Below are 23,268 nucleotides of genomic sequence, written 5' to 3'. Positions count from 1 at the left end.
ATTTTTAGAATGGTAGTATGAGACGACCCCCAATTTTTAGGTGTGAATTTTAGGATTTAAAGGTCATCTTATATACAGAAATATACGGTAAGATCAAAACAAGAGAAACATGTACTGATATAAAAAAATAAGAGAATTATATGCATAAAACAAAATATCAAGGGATACAAGTAATAAAACATAAAGGGATACCAGTAACAATGAATAAAAATTACTACATACAGTAAACCACCCATATTCACGGGGGATGCCTTCCAGACAGCCCCCGCGAATAGTTAAAATCCGCAAATACTTGCTACCACCCCCTCTAAAAGCGCTTATACTATAACTGCCTATCTTGAAAGTTCAAATACCAATTGCATACTTACTGTACCATCCTACATCAAACATACCTTAAATTATTATCCTGTTACTGTATTAATCTTTGAAATTATATTACAGGCAGTCCCTGATTGACGGCGGGCTCGGCTAACAGCGATCCGGTTTTATGGCGCTTGTCTAGCGACGAATATCGGCAATTTTCGGCGCAGAAAATCGCTGATTTCCGCTTATCGGCGCCGATAATTGGGTATTGGTGCCGATACATACCTAACAGAGGTGCCGATAACCGAAAATCGGTGCTTTTCGGCACCGATAACCCCTGAAAATCACCGAAAAAGTGCCGAAATCGCCGATTTTCGGTTATCATCACACCCTCAGAAACGGAACCCCTCCGATAACCAGGGACTGCCTGTATTAATAAAATTTCAAAGCCATCTTAAACATTAATACCCTTAAAAATATATACATATGTACTTCTATGCCTTCCAGCCAAAGCAGAGAGAGAGTTACCACTTCAACTTTTATCCAACAAGGCTGGCGAGAGAGAGAGAGAGAGAGAGAGTTTATCTCTTTAATCTCTCTGACAACAAAAAAATTTATATGTTTGTTTTCTCTCTTCCAAAGACGTAATACCTTTACTACACATTTTTAAAACAATATGAACACACACACAAAAAGTTTCTTTTTCAGAGAGAGAGAGAGAGAGAGAGAGAGAGAGAGAGAGAGAGAGAGAGAGAGAGAGAGAGAGAGAGAGAGAGAGAGAGAGAGAATAATTCCTTACGATATAAAAAAATTTAAATCCTTGAGCTTCTGAGGGCAACACTCCTTCCCCTCTGACCAATATGTCAAACTGTTAAGTAAAATGACATTTACCCTTCCTCCTCCTTTCTCAAGTCAAGGTTAAAAAGACTGGGAATCAATATCTGTTTGTTTAAAATGTTAAAAATTTACTACACAAATGCATGGACAATATGTTATTATTATTATTATTAATCTTAATATTTGAAAATTAGTACTTGTTAGGTAAATCATTTATTTATCATACAAAAGAAACATACATACATATTACGTCGGAACAATTCCCTCATCTAAATAAAAGAGAGAGAGAGAGTACCATAAATCATTGTTTTATCATAAAATGTACCCTCTAACTATGCTTATACTATCATCCTGAAACACATATATCATTTTAATGTAATATAATTTCAATAGTGCTTTAATACAATTTTAATATTTCAATAGTAACAATTCTGAGCATCTATCTTCGCTTTAATGAGGTCAGGTTCATCCTGAATGAAGGGGAGAAAACCAGTTTCTCTCTCTCTTTGAGTTACTTATTATTTAATGTTAAGAGTTTATTATTATTATTATTATTACTATTATTATTATTATTATTATATTATTCGGAAATTGGTAAATAATTTTTTTATCACAAAAAAATTTATTTAGTCACGAAAATATTTTCTGACAAAAAGTTCGCGAATTGCTGAATTTTTTGCGAATAATTTAGAGATACATTCCACAGAAAATCCTGCGAATCAGTGAATCAGTGAACTGTGAGAACGTTAATACAGGGGGTTTACTGTAAATAAAAAATTAAATTAAATAAGACAATATAAGACACTTACACACAGCACTATGGAAAACTATGGTATGGAGTACTGTATTATGACATAGCCAGATGGGCAACGCATAACAATGAATTTCCTAAGACTGGAAAATACACTGAAAACACTGAACATGAAATGTACAGTAACTCAGAACATCACCATATTCAAGATAACTTTCCTTTCTCCTACATATATAAACCTTAAGTCATATACACGGATATACCTTGGGTAGTAGCTGGTTCGGTTGCTGAAGCTTGATAACAAGGAAACTGGTGGAAGATGAAATGAAAGGGTGGGTGACTGACCCTCCCTCACCTTCCAGTGTTACTTTTCCCTTCAGAAATGGAGGCAAACCCTGCGTTTGTTAGTTCTGATCTAAGGCTACAAACCTTCATCTTTTACAAAGAGACTCACTCCTTAGGTAGGAGGTATTGTATGAAGAACAAGACTGGCTGTTTTTCCACCCATATGTACCAGTTTCCAAGTCACATATGTGAGCAGAAGAGGAATGACTCTAGTGATCAGCTTTACAGGAAGGCATAAGTGATGTTGAGGCTGACAAGCTCTCTGCCAGAATTTGGCTTTCTTGCAGCCTCATTCTAGAATTGAGGAAATCCCTAGTCTCCCATTTGTAATAGAAATAACAGCTTGGCAGGTTAGCATTAATACTGCAATTTACACCCAAGATTACGCTCTACTTCCCCAATCCCCTTACTTTAAGGGAGATGATTATTATTATTAACATTATATTATTATTACTATTATTATTATTATTATTATTATTATTATTTTGTTAAATATGATGGCAGCACTGGTTGTATTAATCTTGTAGATTATTCGTTCAACTCTTCTAATTAGCCTTTTTTCTTCTTCAGCAACAAAAATAAGTAAAATGCCAAAGTTCATTGTAGGGGTTTTATTTATAAAAATATAAAAAGTCGAAGGTAGTGGAAATTCCGAGGGTGAGGTCCAAAAACGAATGCAGGGGTCGTCAGTGCTGCTGGGATCATAGGTATCGCGACATGTTTTGGAAGGCCTTCTTCCTTCTTCAAGCAGGAGCTGAATGAAGTGGTGGCTATGGTCTAACTTTTTTATATCAGTGGTCAGCGAGGGGCGCTGGTCAAGGTCTGCTTTTTTATTTGGTCGAGAGAGCGTTGATTTTTGATTGGCCAAGAGAGCGCTGACGTCACTAGGCATGATCTTCTCCCCATTGGTTGGCGATTTCTCTGCCTTACTCTCAGAGCGTAGTGGTTGCTCTGCAATGCCCTATGGTTCGTAAGACGTGCCCTGTGGAGGAGTACATTTATAGCTTCATTGAGGTCACGTCCTCCATCAGGGGGTTCACCAGGAGGGTCTTGTTCGTTGCTGCTGCTCTCAACGTCCTGCTGGGATGTTCCGATAGTTATGTTTTCAGGGGGCGCTGTGATAGGGCCTCGTGTCACTGTCGGAAGCAGTTAGGTTTCTTGGGTAATGTTGATGGTAGGTTTTTCTGCTCCTATATGCAGTGCCCCTAGTATCTGTAGTCTTCGGAGCAATTGATAATATCACTACGCCAGACACGAAGGTTGTGAGCGTCTCTAGCATGGTTGAAAATGGCCCCCTCTTGGGCATGACAGGAAATCCGTTTCGAAAGATGCATGGTAGTCATTCCGATGTAGGTCCAGGGCATCCTCGCGAAGGGCATTTGTACTGGTACACCACATTGGTCTTCTTCAGCGGTTCCTGTAGAGGGGTGGGGTTGTTGTTCATAATAAGACTGCTTGTCTTCTTGCTGGCATAGATGATAATCAATTGTACATTTTTCGTCGGGTCGGTGGGGGCAACGTGCTCCTTGATGATGTTTTTCAGGGCTTTTTCATAGTCTTTATACCGTTTGTGGAACCTCCCTCTGTAGAATAATTTAATATCTTCAGGGGGGCCGGACAGGGTTCTTGTTGGTACCAGTTCTCCAAACCTTTCATTACTACGTATTGGATGTCTCGGTTTTTCTGTCCATTGATAACCAATACTTGTGCAGCGCGGTCGAGTTCTTCATGTGTTTTTCGCCACGAGGAGCAGTGGGAGAGGGCATGACGAACATAGGCTTTAATCACAGAGTTTTTATAATGCTCCCGGCACTCGCTCTCACCATTCATGCAAACGCCCAAGTTAGTGTGTTTGGTGTAAACAGAAGTGTTGAAGGCGGTGCCCTGTTGTTCTACCAACACGTCGAGGAAGGGAAGGCAGTTGTTTTCAGCATATTCTGTGGTGAAGGACATGCTGCTGTAGCATATTCTGTGGTGAAGGACATGCTGCTGCGCTGGTGGAAGGCAGCCTGTAAGTTATCAATCTCCTCTTGTGAGTCTGCACGGAGGAAGGTGTCATCGATATAATGCATGTAAACGGGGGGTTTACGTACATTAGCAAAGACCCGTTGTTCAACAGTACTCATGTAAAAATTTGCAAATAAGACTCCTAGGGGGGAACCCATGGCGACTCCATCTACTTGTAAATACATGTGTCCTCCGTGGTTGGCGAACGGGGCCCTTTTTGTACATATCTCCATGAGAGACCGAAGGATGTGTTTAGGGATGTGGCCACAGAGGCGATGAAACCACCAGGCGGGGCCAACCAGAGAACTTGTAGAAACTCAGCAGACAACTTAAGGCTGTACGTGTTAGGTGTGTAGGGGGTGAGTAGAGTGTTCAGTCTTTTGGCCAGGTGGTAGCTAGGGGCAGGGATTTGGCTGATGATGGGTCACAGGGGGGTTTCCTGGTTTGTGTGTCTTGATATTACCATATATGTATCCTCGGCTATAATCGCCTGTGATGGTAGGGAGGTGGGTAGCGTTTGTTGCAGCACTGTTAGTTTCTATGGTTTATATGAGTTTGTTTGCTTCTCGTTTAATGTTGTCTACTGGGTTCTTTGTGATTCTCTTGAATTTCGTCCGATCAGCGTGTATTTCTTCTATTTTTCTATGGTATTCTTGAGTATTGATGAGGACGAAGGCGGCAGTGATGTCTTCTCTCCCCTCTCTCAGTTGCTTAGCCACCTCTCTAACCCGACGGTTGACAATATCACTGTGATAGTTTCCGCGTTCAGTTAGGGATTCGTCGAGCAGAAGGGGTTGAAGATCATCAGTGGCTAAGCAACTGAGAGGGAGAGAAAACATCATTGTGAGGAGAGCTGACATGACCACCACCTTCGTCCTCATCAATACTCAAAAATACCATAGAAAAATAGAAGAAATACTCACTGATCAGACGAAATTCAAGAGATGCAAGTCAAAAGTTACACCTAGAATAGTTAAAGCTTCAGATTTATTCAGCAAAGTTCCATCCACCTGAAGGGGAGGATGGGGTGGGAATTCTGTACTGAAGGGGAGGATGGGGTGGGAATTCTGTACTGAAGGGGAGGATGGGGTTGGAATTCTGTACAAGATCTGCTAAGCAATAGTGTTTTCGTTTTAACGGAGTCCAGCCTCATACCCCACTGACTACACCATTCCCTGATCTGGTCCATGTCCTGATTGAGGCTGAGGGCAACTTCAATTCTATGTGGAGACTTTACTACACCCACAACTGTTGCATCATCAGCATACTGAACAATCTTGTTTTCCAGGCCAACAACCATATTACTTGTATACACTAAAAATAACAGTGGACCAAGAACACTGCCCTGTGGAACTCCAGACACAATAGATCTTGGTTCACTAAAGATCCCATCAGAGCAACTTGCTGCTTCCTGCCTGCAAGGAAGTCTTGAAGTAATCCTAAAACATATCCACCCACCCCAACATTCTGAAGTTTATAAATAAGTGTCTTGTGATACACTAAGTCGAAAGCAGCAATAAAATCTATTTGAATTACTCTGCAACCACAACCCTTACCAAGGTTCCCTTGCAAACGGCATGTCAAGTCTAAAAGAGCATGGCAGGTACCTGATTCCTATATGTATACTGACTATCAACTAACAATCCTTTAGATTCCACATACTTATATAGTGGCTTAAAAATAAGTATTTCAGCAACTTTGGAGAGCACAGGAAGAATAGAGATTGGTCTGTAGTTACTGCAGTCTGCAGATATGCTGCTCTTTGGAACAGGCACTGTGCTTATCCACAAAGATACTACATTGACATAAAAGTCTATAGAATCTAGTAATCTTGGGAGAACACAATAGAAACTTTAAAAAAAAACAAAGGGAAGAAACCATCAGGATCTTCTCCACCCCAGCTATCAAGATTATTAAGAATTTTCTTAACATCCCTGGAGTGAAAAAATTTTTGTAAGAATATGTTCAGGATGACAAGTATCAGGGAGAGGGACATCCTCAGCTGACTGCTTAGCTTCAAAAGCTCAATGAAGCAGTTCAGCCTTTTCCCTAGGGCCAGTAACCAATCTACCATCATTTGTTAGTAGTGGTGGAATGGAAGAGAAGCCTGACCCAAAGATAGATGATGCCAATTTTGTCCACCACATATGAGGCTCAATAATTCCTTCAAGTTTCCTCTTCAAGGAATTATTGTAATTTCTCTTGGCTGTGTGGTAAGTTCTATTCACACATGGTGACACTCGACATAAATGGTGTAGTTTTCATTTGAACAATTTTCTCTCCATGCATTGAATTTGGTCTGTTTTTCATGGAGGCTCGTTTACATATATCATCTAACTATGGCTGGTCATTTGTCCTAAATTTGATGACCTTTCTAGGGACATAATTATTAAAATAGCCATCAGCATTTCATTTAGCTTCTTCTTGGGCTCAGGATCTGATATAGCAACAGAAATATTAAGTGCCTGATAAGCTTCAATAAATGTAATCCCAATTGGCTCTGAATTTCAGCCAGACCATTTTTCCAATAGTGGAATTAGGAATACTTATACTGATTGACAGATATGTCCATCTCAATAGCACTCTGATCAGGAGTGCCTATATATTCACAGACCTTGGACTTCACAATAGCTGGAATATCTATGAATACGAGGTCTAATCTATTACCAGAATTGTGTATGGGTTTCTCAATTAGCTGGACAAAATCGGAGGAAAAACAGAACTCAAGAGCAGATTGGCTATGTTGATCTGTGGAATTTGAATTTAGCCACTCACTGTGCTTTGCACTGCAGTCTCCACAAATAACAAATGATGCTTTTGAATCCTTTCCAGAAGACAATCATATATAGAATCTTCAATACAGTATTTGGATTGCAGTAAACAGCAAATACGTAAACATTGTAGAACTTATTGAAAATTTAAAACAAAGAACTTCATGGCAACTACACTCCAAATTTTTCTGGTGATAAGTAAGTCGTCTGGACTTAGTGTAAAACTCAACCTTTGACTTGTTATTACTTCCAAGAGTCTCAGATAAAAACATCAAATTGTAGTTACGGGCACAACTCTCGAGATCAAGAAAATTTTACCTTAAGCTGCGAATATTTGAGCAAAGTAATTTGCAATTTTTTTACTAAGGAGTAATAGGCCCAAGGTTCAGCTCAATGTCTCCCAAAGAAATTAAAATTAACAACATTAAATCGGTAGCAAAACTAATAAAATAGACTCTTAACAACAGTACCATTGTAAAAATCAACAGAACAATAAACAACAATACCATCAACAACAAGAGTATTTATATTATTTACAAAAATTCTATTGAGAGTATAAATAACCATCACCATACGTCATTGATAAAAAATGCCGGAAGCAACTGGTCAACAAGGTGGGGCCGACACACCTTGTAAGGAGAAAAAAATCTGCCAGGCTTGCCAAAACAACTGGGGGAGGACAGTCAGGATGGATTTAGAAATAAAACACTCAGAAGGAAAAGATTATGTAGAGACGAAGGCACTTTCCTGATAATCCACCAAGCAACTTTCGCTTTCTCATCAGCCTGTCCTACACACTTCTTTAAAACAGGAAAGTGAACGAAAAAGAAGATCAATGCCTGATTGAACCCTCAAGCAAGGGAGGTCATGTGTACAATACAGTGGGTCCCTGCAAGATCGCAGCTCAGCAATCACACCTTCAGTTAATCGCAGGTTTTTATGTGGAACTTATTTCCAAATATATCATGGGAAAATTCACTAATTTGCAAATTTTTTCATAGAGCAATATTCACCAATTACTGGATTTTCATTTTGTTTTTGTAGCTAAATACATTTTTTATGCTAAGAAAATGATTTACTAATTTTCAAATCGAATTTAATATAGAATTTAGGCCAAAGGCCAAGCACTGGGACCTATGAGGCCATTCAGCGCTGAAACGGAAATGGACAGTAAAAGGTTTGAAACGTTTAACAGGAGAAAAACCTCGTAGTTGCACTATGAATCAACTGTTAGGAGAGGGTGGAAAGTAATATGGAAGAAAGAGAATACGAAAGGAGGTGCAGTAAAAGAAACAAAAAGGGTTGCAGCTAGGGGCCGAAGGAACGCTACAAAGAACCTTAAGTAATGCTTACAGTGCACCGCATGAGGTGCACTGATGGCGCTACCCTATGGGGACTAATTTTCAAATATTAATATTAATGTAAACACAGCAAAATATCAATAAAATGCTAAATTAAAATCCCGCAAAATCACAAACAGCTTACCAATATAAACACCTTAGTGCAACCTCTCTCTCTCTCTCTCTCTCTCTCTCTCTCTCTCTGATATGCTATTGGTTTGAAGGGTTTAAAGTAGCCAATCACACAGCTTGTAGCTAGGATGGTTGTGTATGTACTGTCTAGTGTACGAGTTGTATTCTCTCTTTCTCTCTCTCTCTCTTTTGTGAAATATGATTTACTGTATCATAAACTTTTAAGTACAAAATTAAAAGTAATAATTCCATTAATACATTCGTTTCTTTTAGCAACTAAAAAATTATTTTCCTAATTAGTAGGCTCAATCAGCTGATTCTGAGAACATAAACATTACAAATGTTGGGACAATCAGTTTTTTTATAAACATTATGATGATAGCAGATCAATATAATAATACGGTATAAATGGATCCTGTAAGTGAAATAACACTTTATTGATATTTTGCTATGTTTGCATTAATATTATTATTTGAAAATTAGTAAATCACTGTAACATGAACATACACATGAGAATATTTCATCAATGCTGATTGCATTTATAATTTGGTATTTTTTTCAATGCATATTTAAATTTGTGGGTACAGTACTTAACTTTATTTGGAATTCCCGATGTTTCCCCTCTCTGTCTACTTGTGAATTCCCAATGTTTCCCCTATGCGTAAAAACAAAACAGGACAGCTTCAATACTATATGAGAGAAAATGGGTGTGCCTGAATATAGGGGTAACTTGATTAGTTTTCACACATAGCTGTAAGCCATATATTTTTAAGGGTAAAGTTTTAAGATGATTTTGAAATGATATTAAAGTGTTTCAGGATGATAGTTTAAAGTATACAGGCAGTCCCCAGTTTACGACAGGGTTCCGTTCCTACGCCGCGTCGTAAGCCGAAACTCGTCATAAGCCGAAAAATCGTTGAAAATCGTCAAAAATCCTAAGAAAACCTTACTTTTAAATGTTCTGGGTATTGAAAACAATGTAAACTGCATTTTTTATTGAGTTTTTCATCAAAAAAAACCTCTAAATTTTTATTCTGCCGTTTTGTAGCCATATTTCTTCTGTCGGATCAGCGTTGTAAACTGGTAAATATTTCTGATGAATATATTTGAAAAGCGTCGTAACCTCGGAACATTGCAAGCCGGACCTGTTGTAACCCAGGGACTGCCTGTATTTGGTGTCAGAACTATTAAAATAGGCAGTTATAGCATTTTTAGAGGGGTCTTTGGTGTTTGAATAGGCAGTTATAAGCATTTTTAGGGGGGAATACCAACTTAATGCAGATTTTCGCTAAACACGGGTGGTTGTGGTCGCTAACCCCCACGAATGCATGGAAAATACTGTATCTAACCTCAATGCAGCATTTGCTGACACTTTCATTAGATGTTTCTAAAGAGAGAGATGCGAGTCAAAAGTTACCCCAAGTACTGTATAGTAGAAGCTTCCAACTCATTCAGCAGAGTTCCATCCACTTGAAGGGTAGGATGGGGTGGAAAATCAGAGAGATATATACTAATCAATAGTTTTTGTTTTACTCGAGTTCAGCCTCATTCCCCACTATTCACTAATCTGCTCCATGCCCCGACTGAGACTAAGGACAGCTTTATTTCTCAAACGTGGAAACTTTACTACACCCACAAGTGCTGCATCATTGGCATACTAAACAATCTTGTTTTCCAAGCCAACAACCATATCACTTGTATACACTAAAATCAACAGCAGACTTGTGGAACTCCAAAACAGTAAGTTCACTAGTTCCCATAAACAGCAACTCACTACTGCCTAGCTGTAAGGAAATCTTGAAGTAATCCTACAACATACCCACCCACTCCAAGATTCTGACGTTTATAAATATGCGATTTGCTAAATTAAAAGCAGCACTTAAATCTATTTGAATTACTCTACATTCAAAACCTTATCAAGGTTCTCTTGAAAATGGCATGTCAAGTTTAAAAGAGCATTGCAGGTACCAAACTGCTTCCTATATGCACTTCCACATAGAGCACTTGTATAGTGGCTTAAAAATAAGTTTTTCAGCAACTTATTATAGAGGAAGTCACATCTACCACCAAGTTCTGCTACTACTACTAACTACTACTAGAGAGAGAGAGGGGGGGCATCCTTACTGTCAGATTTGTAAATCTGGAATGGATGACCTTACTTCGCAGCAGGAAACAAGACTTGCATATGTACCAGGATTTTTTGAATATGGAGAAGTACAAGCAAAAATGCAAAACTGTTTGCCTATAAAAAAAAAATTGTGATGTCTCATTAAATTTCTTATATTTCTAACAGCATGAACAAAAGAATTAACATGATCCATGATAAACCAAGTGAAATCTGTTTAACAAAATTTACCTATCAGTAAGTCAATTAGTAGTAGTAGTAGAACATGGTGGTAGATGCGACTTCCTCTATAATAAGTTGCTGAAAAACTTATTTTTAAGCCACTATACAAGTGCTCTATGTGGAATCCCAAGGGACAAACAGCAACTCATACTCTCCCTGCACATGTCTAGCGACTCAAATTTTCCCCGGACATGTCTAACCTGTAAAAATTTTAGGTTATCTCAACATTCCTCTCCTATTCCTTTCTTCACTGTTCTTAGTAAAATCTCACCTAGCTTCCTGAAGCAATCCACTCTTAAAATCTCTTTTTTAGCTCAGTGGTTTGTTTACAGTATCTTTTACAATTCATAAAATCTCCCCTACACAACATAATTAATGTACCTGTACAAGAAAGAATATGGGATACATTTCTACTTCTGCGCCTCTTCTTCCTGGCAGGTACTCTTTCATGTTCATCACTTGATTTTTTAATGTTGACTGTACTGCTGTCCGTCTGCAAAGGAAAATTTTTAAAATAAACTAGAAGAAAGTAGCAATTTGCCCAATAATAAAAAATTCAATATTCGCTTTGATAATATCACAAACAACAGATCTTGCTCAGTAAATAAAAATTCAACATAGGACACATTAAAAGACACAATACACAAAAAAACATGCCAACCAACAGAGAATAGCACAATTATAAATGAATTAAAAAGTATGATTCTGAATGTTGAAATAATTTTTGGCAGACTTCCAACTTCCAAAAGGGAAGCAACAGGCTACCTAAAATTGTGATCAGAAGGTACCCCAATTGGATTTGGACTAGATACAACAGATACACAGAACAATGTTGTGCAAGACATCTACAAAGATGACTTTTTATTTACTATCTAAAGTTTCATTAGTATGATGAGGATTTTTAGGTTGGATTACTGCAATATTGTAGGAAGTCCTCACTTATCAGCGGCATTGGTTAACAGCGTTTTGGATTTATGATGCTTTGCTAACCAAGTCTTTAACCAGATTTTCAGCAACCGTCAGCGACTTTCATTATCGGTAAGTGGTTTATCAGTGTCAGTAAGCAGGAGCAGTTTATTGGCGCTGATAAGCGGTTAACAGCGCCGATAGGTGTTTTATTGGTGCTTATGATGTTGCAAAATCCATTTATTATCATAATTATTGGCGATTTTCGGTTATAGGTCCTCGGCCGGGAACAGATCTCCCGCCATTAGCCAGGGACTGCCTGTACTTGTTTCACTGTGCCCCATTAATTTTACACAGCCTATCTGTGAATAAATGCACATTCAAGAGATATTATTTCAAAGAAGAAACTGAGCATTAATACTCTCAGTCTTGAGAATGGTGCATGTGCAATTGGTTCCGGTGGTCTAAAAAGGATGTTGGCAACTGACTACGTCTGTTCAACTAGTCAAAGCTTGAAGTTTTTCCAACTCTTACAACCAGTTTTAGAAGTACATATACTTTCTTCATTTTCAGTCAGTTTTTCATTCCATTAATTTTTTTCTTTCATTGATATCAGTGGTTTCTTCAGGGATTGGTATTTTCAAAATTTTGAAACCCATGGCTATTGTGTGTTGCTTCTTCACCTTGTAATAATAGTTTAGTGTTCTGAGTACTGTACCAGAGTTGCTTTTTACTATATCTTGTGCAAGTACAGTAAAGCACTTAAATTTTTCAGCAACCAATCATTCATACCCCATCGACTGTGTGCCCCTTGTTGGTCTGGAATTTTCTTTGTTCAGGTTTTTTTTTTAACTTGTGCTGTCTGTCATGTTGGTTGGAGAATGAGCTCTTTGTATTCATTTTTTTGGGGGTAATGGTATTAAAATTCTTCTACCTACCTTTCCTTAGGCATTCTGTTCATTAAAACATTCTTGCATATTTACTGCAAACATTTACTTTTCTATTACATGCACTATGCAACTACCTCCTCTTTTTTCAGCACAAAAGGAAGTATAAACATTTATTCATATAAAATACATGTGCCCATCTATTGGTGCATACAGATAGGAAGGACAAAGACTGAAACCTCTTGGGTGAATGGAAAAAATAGCTCTGCTTGTCCAGGCAAACTTGCTAGCTTATCCAGGCAAACTTGCTAAGTACTGTGCATATGCTGATAAGCATAATGTTGTTAACTGATCAGACTGGCTTACTGATGCTGAAGGCAGATTGAGGGTGAGGTGATTTTGGTGTAGCCACGGGAAAATTTGCATGCTGATTTCCCTCAGCTCAGCAGAACTTTTTGTAGTTACGATGTGGGGTCAGAACTCAATATACAGAAATCTGTGGCTTTTGGTAGTGTCTATCATACTTTTCTATCAGCTAATTTTTTTATTTGCTGGGGCTTTTTTTTACTTGCTGATGGCACTGCTGCCTCCAAAGCCGCAGAAGGAGGTCTTAACCCTGATGACTAAACTGAAGATATTAGACTGCTTTGCTGGGGGATGGTGAAGTGTAGAATTATTGCCAAGCATGGCATGTCAATGACGACCTTGTGATTATCATGCAAGTACAGGACAAGCTGCACACATATATATATACTAAGCTGCTCACTGCTTTGGTATTATTTAAGATTAGGAAACCATTAACATTACAAATTATACTAGGAAAAAGATGTTAGCCAAGGGGATCAACAGCTTGAATAGCCTCCAGCATTTTGATTAAAAATTTTAAAAATTCATTAGTGTTACAAGTCATTGGATATATGCTTGCCAATTGGCTTTGATAGCCATTGACTTAATTTTCACAATAAATATTAGAAAGAAACTTAATCTCAAAAAACCTGGTGTTATTTTCCCATCATTTCCCATTCTTCACTATCAAGGTGTATCATATGCTAGAATTTGATTACTAAGAGGTAAAGTGTTCTTTTCTACAAGTCTGCTGCTTAGTTATCAATGATGTGTGTTACTTATTGGGTACAGAACCAATTTACATATACAGTCAAAAATGGATGTTTAAAGCATGAATACATTTAAGACTATCTGGATTTCTAAGCTTTGCTGTGAAGTTTTGACCAACTGGCCATGCAGTAATGATGTGTTGTGTTTGTGTAGGAGTTTTGATAACAAGGTAAGCAGAACAAACACATTAAAGGACTGCCACATAGATAATGTCCCTTCATGTACATCTATGTACTGTATGAGTCTACCTATGTATCAATGCTACTGACCTGTTGTGATGACAAGGTAAGTATGACACACATATGGACTAACTAACTGACAGACATAACTAACACAAACAGACAGTCTTCATTTATGCAGGATGATATATATTTGTGACAAGACTGACTAATATCTCTTCAACTGAGTGGGACAAGGTAATGACAAGGTAATACAGACACACACAAACTATAATCCCCAGCTTGTTGACAGATAACTAAAAAGATTGTTAAGAAAGAGAAGGAGACCTCATTACTTACCTTGGATTCTTTACTACTAGTATTTTGATAAGCTTTAAGTCCATGAGCAGATGATGTTCGTTTTTTCTGTCTACTGGAAGAAGAACTAACCTTTTCCTGCACAAGAATGAAATAAATTGGTCATAATACATTCAACAGTTCATTAACATAGCCTGAATACTTCTATGCAATAATTTCTTATACAATAACACATCTTTTCCAATCTTTCATGACCGTCAGGGATGCTAGATACTCAAAATTTTTCATTGCACATAGTGTTGGATATGGTCCATCATGGCTCACACTACTCTACTTCAAATACTACTTTAATCTTGCCAAACATGGCCCATCCCATCCAAACACACATGTCAAGAAACTCCATTCAATACAAAGAAAAACTATACAGCACCGCAGTGAAGATAAAGCACAGGTAAAAACTATGATTAACCTGTAGTTAGGCTACTCTGCCTCAAATCCTGGTCTATGCAATAATGTGCACACAATAAGTGAAAATACTATTATTTGAAGTCCTGGCATGGCAACTGATAAGAAGAGACTACAACTGATTCACTATGTTTAAGATTCATTCCTCAATCCAGGAAATCTCTGTCTACTGGCATGTAGCATTCAACTCCTCACACATTTTACTCATGGAAGAAACTGCTAGAGTAAGATATCGACCATACCTCACTGTATACTTCTTTATAACGTACAGCACCAAACAAAAAAACCTTTACTTGCTGGCCAATTGGTCATGAGTGTTTGAGAATAACTAACTGATCTGGTGGTTATCATAAAATATACATAAGGTAGTTCCCGGTTAACGGTGATCCGGTTTTACGGGGCTTGTCTAGTGACGAAAATCGGCAATTTTCGGCGCCAAAAATCGCTGATTGTCACTTACACATGTAACAGAGGCGCTGATACTGAAAATCGGCACTTTTTGGCACCGATAAGCCCCGATAATTGCCGAAAAAGCCCCATAAAGCGCCAATGTCGGTTATCATCACACCCTCAGGACGGAACCCCCGCCAATAACCGGGGACTGCCTGTACTTAATTTAAGGTTTATTTTTCAAATACTTACTTTCCCATTATGCAGCATTACCTTCCACACTAATAAAGGTACAACAGATAGCAAATCTAAAGGTTCTCCCCATTTTCTATAAGTACTGGCCCATATCCTTCTACTTCCACCCCCACCCTCCACTAGGGGACCTATAGGTGCATATGTATTGGAGGATGGGAGGAATGGAATGGAATGGAATGGAATACAGAATTTAGGCTAAAAGCCAAGTGCTGGAACCTATGAGATCATTCAGCTCTGAAAGGGAAATTGAGAGCAGAAAGGTTTCAAAGGTGTAACAGAAGGAAAACCTCGCAGTTGCACTATGAAACAATTGATAGGAGAGGGTGCCAAGGAGATGGATGAAAGAGAATATGAACGGAGGTACAGTAAAAGGAATGAAAGAGGTTGCAACTAGGGGCCAAAGGGACATTGCAAAGAACCTTAAGTAATGCCTACAGTGCAATGCTTGAGGTGCACTGACAACACTAGCCACCTATGGGGGGAGGATGGGAGGGTTGTTGTGTAATAGAGAAGTAAGGTGAGGATGGGAGGGTTGTTATATAATAGAGAAGTAAGGTTTCTAAAATTAAATCTTAAATTAAGTATTTATGCATTTGAAAATGCTTACCTCTTCATTATAGCTGATTCCCACATCACAAGGAAGTGGGCAAAGTAAAATCAACTATCCATCTAGCTCTTACTATAATTAAACAGAATAGACAATAGTGTTTGCTTACTTGATGTAAAAAAATTCACAGGCTGTTGCCACTACCATTAAGGAGATATCAGGTCAAGAACCTCATTACAAGGCATTTAAGGTCTCAATAATTGTATGTAGTAAGAAGGGGAAGGAGTCATCTGCCATGATTCGGCAAAGCAACAACAGATACACAACAAACTAGAAGTTCTCATGAATATGAAGATATCCTCCTATACAAAACACACACACACACACATACAAACTGTGTAGTACCACCGAGCCTCCCATAATTCCAACGGATTTCTAATTGGTAGAAAGGCAAACAAGCTACTAATGTTTCAACTCAGGACAGTACTTCCCCTGTTCAAAGTAGAGGTGCTAAAGCTCTGCAAGGCTCACATTGCAATTAAATATCCCTTAAGAAATGAAATGTAAAACCTGAGTTATACTTCCACTGAGCAGCTTCAATAACTTCAGCTAAGGTACAGTTTCCCCAGAAATTAAATTATGTAGCAAATCCATGACCTTCAAGGTTGGCATGAAGATCAAGTTCTATTCATGAAGCTGCTGGCCAAGCGATAATTATTTCTTGACTAATGCTAATCAGTCCATATGGTAACTGTCTTCGAACATAACTGCTGTCTGTCACCCAGTCTTTAAACCCATTGCAAAAATACTCAAAAAGTGTTTTATATGTTATGTATCATTTTTCACTTTTGCCAACTATGAATTCATGATAGAAACTTCTGCTTTCATTGGGTGAATTCTTTTTCTAGGATTGATTATCATACAAGGTGATATCCTGCTATCTCCACAAACATTGAAAACCATAGTTATGTTGCTTTTTTGATGATCTGACCCTTCCTCAAAAATAATTTTTTCTCCTAGTACTGCTGATATTTTTACTTTTTTAGGTGAAGTGAAAATCATGTGAAGTTTTGGAAAGGATCTGCAAGAACATCTGTTCCTCTGAAATAGTCTAAAGCATCAACAAATCACTGATACAATGACATTTTTCCTTGCTGATACAATATTTGGATCAAAATGTCTGATTCCAAATTAATACTGTTAGTCCAGAACCTTTCTGCCAACTGCCACATTTCAAAAATAGTTAACAGCTCCTCCATTCCCAGAGTTTCACACTACCATATGACAACATGAAAAAGCTTCTCCCTCATCTTCCTTACATTGGTATAAAATGGTACTTTAATGATCCATTACAGTCCACTCTCCTAATGTCTGAAATTCATGTATTCATGTGCTCGGAATTCAGAAATACTTCACAATGAGCAAAGTGCATATGCAAACCTCTTTGAAATGAAGCATAGCAAAAAAGTATTATGCAACCCTTTGTTGAATAATGGGATTTTAGATAAAAATAAGTCTTGAGAACTGTAGACAACATTAATTTCGAAATAAATGTAATACTGTAGTACATAAGTACAATAAAAATCAACACTATTTACAATGTGCATGTGTTTGTTTGTTGATCTTGTCTGAGTGTGTAATTGGATAATGACCATGTAGCCATTATTTGGTTAAACAAAATAATACAAGACACTTTCATTTATCTGTGCTTTTTAATAACAATTCTGTGTTTAAAGTATTAGTTAAGATATGAACAATATAATTGTACTACAAGTATTTATATGGGTGTGTGTCACAACAAATCAATGTGATTTTGAGCAAAAACCTCCTCCTTAACTTCCTAAAAGAAGAACAGAATAAGGAGATCTAACATTCCATATACTGTACTTCTCTAAAATCTTAGGTCCTCTGGAGCTAGAAAACTCCTTGAGCTTGCACAAGGAGAAAGCAACCTGCTAAGTGGAAGTTCAGCAAACACAACTTTAATACTGCAGAAAATATATTTAGACTAAGTTCCTGTCTCTGCACTGAACCAAATAACCCAGTATCAAGAACTAGTGTTTCCAGATTCCAAGCAGTCAAATTCTGGAACAGAAGATGATGAGGTCCTGTGCGGCAGAGCATCAGAAGGACAAGTATTGGCATTCTGGAACAATGCTTTATGTGACAGAATGTAAAAACTATTTAAGTCATGCCCTAATTGAAAGGAAAAACAGCCTAAATCACAAACTTAGCTGGCACCAACATATTAGAAGATGAAAGAGCCTTAGTCTCTACCTAATCTAACTCCAACATATCCGAAGATGAAAGAGCCTTAATCTCTACCTAATCTAGCTCCTCAACTAAATGATGACAAAGGAAAACACAACAATCAACAACCTGCCTAACCACAGAAGACAACTCCTCTATGTTGGATTTCTCTTCAGCCAGGCCAGAGAAAAAAATTCATGGCAACAAAAGCTGAATCTCAAAACACAACACTTGACAGCAAGGGAAGGAAAGGCACCAGAAAGAGCACCATCTTGTGGTATGGCACTGCAAAATGCTGCGATATGACAGAGACATCGAAGAAATAACCCTACTAAGTGAAAGAAGAGCATCTCCTGGCAAAACTTGCACGAACTGCCAAGAGACAGTTGAGAAAACTCACATTTAACACCACTAGCAAAAACAACACTGTACCACTTGTAGTGTAAGGCAGAAGGGGGGAAGAGATGGGCAAGTAATATGACACAACTGCCTCATGAGACCAAATGTTGTCAACTAAAAGCAAAGTATTTTTCATTAAGGCTTTTAGACCAGCACCAGCCAACTCAAAAGGGGCATTTGCTAATGCAGTCAAAACTGAAAGAGAAACATTAGCAATGAAAGCACACAAAAAGCCATCAACAACAGAAGCTAAAACAATACAGGTGAAAGTAGATACTAATATAGAAAAAAGATTAAATAATAGACTGAACAATATATCATGAAATTTGAACAATTAGCAAAAGTCTTAACATTACAGTTATTTTATTCTTTCTTACAATTAGGAATTACGGTTAAGCTAACTTCACTACAATTAGGAACTGACAACAGTGATGTCGATAACCTGAATGATGATTACCCTTAACACAATCTTTTGGCAAGCAAGCAAAATGCTAAAAGCTCGAGACAGATGAGAAGGTGTTGAAGGCCACAGATTAACCTCGCCTCAAGAACCAACCCAGTTCCCTGGCAGCAGCCTCTTCCAACTGTTACAAGACAGTCCTAATCTCAGGCTATATACAGATGACGCCACCAATACCTATCCTCTTGAGGGGGACTGAAAAAGAGCACACACTATGGGAGCACACAGACTGGCTGTTCAAAACCAGAATTCAGCCAACACTTAATAGCCTCCAAAATAAGACTAACATCCTGTTTAATAAGAATATGCTTTTCCTGAATTGAAGGGGATCAGATGGTGGAGCTGAGGTCGTAGCATCAGGCCTAGGTGTAGGAGGTATGAGAGGGGGGATGGAGGAGGGTAATTAGGAGATGCAGGAGCCAGGAATGAAGCAGGAAGGGATGTAACTAACTGTTTTCTCAATATGAAACTCTTCTCCTTATACATATGGAATATCAATTTGTCTGATCACTCCCTGCACTCTTCATACCTAGTTAACATTCCAACAACTGGCACACAATGTGCATCTATCTAACACTAAAATCATGTGTGTATTCTGATTCTATAGCATACAATCTGTTAACATAGAAAACATTCCAACAAAACCTAATGTTTTGTTTCCACTAAGAGTCAAAGACATTCTGAGACAACAAAACAAAAAAAATCACAGTATCATGAAAAAGCAGCCAATGACAACCAGCAAATCACCATCAACTATCCTGGTGAGAAAAATATTTGAAATACCTGATGGAAAACAGGTGAACTAGATAGTGAATCAGGTTAGCCAATTGATCTTATTTTTATTTGGAATGCCAACCGCCCCTGCTGATGCAAGGACCTTTAACAGTAGGCAAGATTTCCCCAAATAATCATCTTTAGCTACCACATCATTCATATGCAGCCATGCTAGGGAAAGAAGGCAATAACACCAGCTGACTTTTCCATTAAAATGTGGCTGAGCAATCCTGAGGCGCTAGATATCGCACCAGTGCCACAGCGAGAGGAAAGAGGGGACCATGGCACAGATTCATACCACTCCCTGATATACCACAATTCCCAGCAGCACCTCTAAAGCAGGGAAATTACTCGTAAACTAGTTAGCACTGAGGGAGGATAATGCTGATGAAACACTATTGCTCAGTTCACCTAACTGCTATCCGGAGTTGAAAGGAAACTTTGCAATAGAGTTGGAGAACAAGAGTACAAAGGAAGCCCAAAGCTGGTATATCCAGAAGTACTAGATGATTCCACTGGCAACAGAAGGATACTGCCTGCCATTTAGTGTTTTTACCTGTAGAACCCTGGGAGGAGGGTAGTAGAAGGTTATGGGCCAGTACTTAAAGAAAATGGGAAGAACCTTAAGTTTTGCTCTGTTGTACCTCTGCTGGCACAAAAGGTAAAGCTATACAATGAAGAGAAAAATTTCATTTAAAAAGTTTTTTAGTGGTAAAAGTTAAATACTGTAATATATTATACTGCATAGCAAGTGTTTGGATAGCAGGTAATAGAGAAAACCAAATCGCTTTTATATCACTTTGTACCATGCTATATATTCATATCAGAAGCTTTTTACATCTCAATCTTTTATTACCAACAGCCCCACATATACTAACCATTATAAAATAAACAAAAATTTAAACACAAATATCTGAAAGTTCTGTACATGCAAAATGTCCTTAACAGGCTGAAGTCAAAACTCATCCTTAAATGAAAAGAATATGCACTGAATACTGTAATACATCTTGGTTTACAGAGGTAACATCAGTTATTTGGGCTTAAAAATGTCCTCTTTTTTTATGAAAACCCAAATTTACCATTCTGGAAGGCAATAATTGGAAGCAAAACTGAATGTAGTAAGTTTGACATCATACACTAAGGTTTAAAATTATGGGTTTTTCTTTTTAATATTTTGTTCTCTCATAAAAAATTTTGCAAGTATTGCAACACAAGAAACCATCGGGAAACCACTGTTACCATCTGCCAATAACATTCCACTGTAAAATAAGTATGAAAAATTGCTAATATTTGACCATATCCATTACAATAATTGATGGAGTCTTATTTATTTCCCAAATACAATAAAATCTGTTATTTCCCTGAGCAAAAAAAAAAAAAAAAGAAATGCTGGAGCTAATAATTAAAAACACTAAGATGGCAACACGCTTCCTGGAAGACTTCACAGTTCCCAAATTGAATCTGAGCCACTCAACTAACTGTTCACTTGGTAGGGTTTTTATTTTCATTTTGATGTGGAAAAAGCAATGATTAAAACTACAAAGCCAGCAGTTTTCAACATACATGTTACAAGCAAAACACACAAAAACTTACCCCAGAAAATGGTAAGCTTCCCCTAGAGCCATTAGCCATCCAACAGTCGAGTTCTTCGGCAGAATTCTGTGTAGATGAAAGTAAACTTTACTAGCACTAAAATTAATGGTACAATCAGACAACAAGCCACACTATCAAGGGTAACTAATGACTTTCATTTACCTATTGCAAACTCTTCACTTATGGCCTGTATTTCTTATTTTTCTAAATGGGGACAAAATACTGGTATAAATCCTTGTCAACAATATATGGTCAATTCATAAAAAAAATTTACTAATGAATTTAAAAATCAAGCCATTTTCCAATGTCAAAAGTACTATTCTAGATAAAACAGCACAAAACTACAGTGCTTCTACACTGACTTTCACAATTTAAGAATGAGGGAAAAAGCAGGTTAAAACGAAGAAGAAGAAGAAGAAGAAGAAGTTGTCTGATGCAACTAGGAATAACAAGAATATACACCTGTTATTTATGAAAAAACTTTTAATAAAAATATAAAAAATTCATAGTTTTCTCCATTAATGAAGAAATTACACAATTTTAATAAAAATACGAGTATATTTTATCACTTTTAAATTCAACTGTCCTTGAAATTTAAGCCTCCTGAGTTGTATATTGCAACTAAAACTTTAAATTTTAAAGATAAACAAAATTTGCATTTTTTTTTTTGGACAGCCAATCCAAAAGTCCTTTATATGGATATACTGTGACTGCATTAAAAGCTGGTTCAATTGTTGAAGCTTGGTAACTAGGTAATCTAGTAACAAGTGAGCAAGGAGTTGGGGAACCCAACCACTTACTTTGACTTCAGCATTCACTTTTTCTTTTGAAAACAGGGACTAATGTGGAGAGAGTTAAGAGATGGAATTATATAAGACATCAGATCTGCTTGATGTCTAGAATAAATGCAAATTATCTTTAAAATTTGTAATTTATTCCCAAAAGAATACAACTTTTGTCTTTTATATGACCTCACTCTTTAGGTCAGAGGAGTTGTAAAAAAAAAAACATGACTGGTAATGTTATTCCCACTTGAAAATGTTAGCTCCCCAGTCAATCATGTGACAAAGGAAGGATAACTCCTATATACCCTTGTACAGCCTGGTACATATATGTGATGTTGAGGTCCTGCACCAGAGTTTGGCTTTCTATAACCTTGCTGGGAAATGAAGAACTCAATTGATCCCATATGTGAAGGGAATTTGGCTTTCTATAACCCTGCTAGGAAATGAAGAACTAAATTGATCCCATATGTGAAGGGAATTTGGCTTTCTATAACCTTGCAAGGAAATGAACTCAATTGATCCCATTTGTGAGGGGAATACCAGCCACAAAGGTAGCAATATTATCACAATCTGACTTACAGATAATATTGTTCTACTTCCCCCTACAACCCTTATTAAAAGGAAGAAAGAGTGTTCTATTGTATAATTAAGCTGCATCTGGAGAGATTATCAAACACAAGGATAATGGTTGCAGTACTGAGAGGGAGGAAGGAAGAGGGAGGGAGGAGGAAGAGGAACCAGCTGACTTTTGTGCATCTCATCTTATACTACTGTGAACCTTCGCAAGTTGTTTTTCTGTCCAATGGCACTTGGCTCTAGCTGATGAAGACACCAGGCATGACCAACACAGTTGATCACTCAACAATTAGGCTGAACAGGGAACGGCATAGAGGCTGAGGGTGTCCCAAGGCTTCTGAGAGCTGTATCCCAGTACAGATCACAAGATTCCTGTTTTAGCCTTGTAACAAACATGAAGTTTTCATAATGAAACTAATATTGTAATACTTACCTGAACACCTGAATTAGCCCTGGTCACTGACCAGCCCGAACTATATCCCCATAATTTTACCCACAAAGTGGGTAATTAACTGTCAGCGTTACCATCACTACAAGAAAAATCTTGTCAAATGAG

General features: G+C 37.7%; 1 protein-coding gene across 2 annotated transcripts in view; it reads right to left on the bottom strand.

Moving 5' to 3' along the window:
• Window positions 1-23,268, bottom strand: part of LOC136826969 (synaptonemal complex protein 2-like) — a 70,971-nt gene that overhangs the window by 3,316 nt on the left and 44,387 nt on the right. For both annotated transcript variants that reach the window (XM_067084580.1, XM_067084579.1), the window contains exons 9-11: window positions 21,352-21,417; window positions 14,261-14,356; window positions 11,215-11,326 (exon numbers count right to left, since the gene is read on the bottom strand). In XM_067084580.1, coding sequence (XP_066940681.1) covers window positions 11,215-11,326; window positions 14,261-14,356; window positions 21,352-21,417 — 274 coding nt within the window. The remainder of the gene's footprint in view (window positions 1-11,214; window positions 11,327-14,260; window positions 14,357-21,351; window positions 21,418-23,268) is intronic.

Source organism: Macrobrachium rosenbergii, chromosome 41 (assembly GCF_040412425.1).
Source record: "Macrobrachium rosenbergii isolate ZJJX-2024 chromosome 41, ASM4041242v1, whole genome shotgun sequence".
Classification (NCBI taxonomy): domain Eukaryota; kingdom Metazoa; phylum Arthropoda; class Malacostraca; order Decapoda; family Palaemonidae; genus Macrobrachium; species Macrobrachium rosenbergii.
The sequence above is the reverse complement of the archived record's forward strand: the minus strand, read 5'-3'. Positions and strand labels throughout refer to the sequence as shown.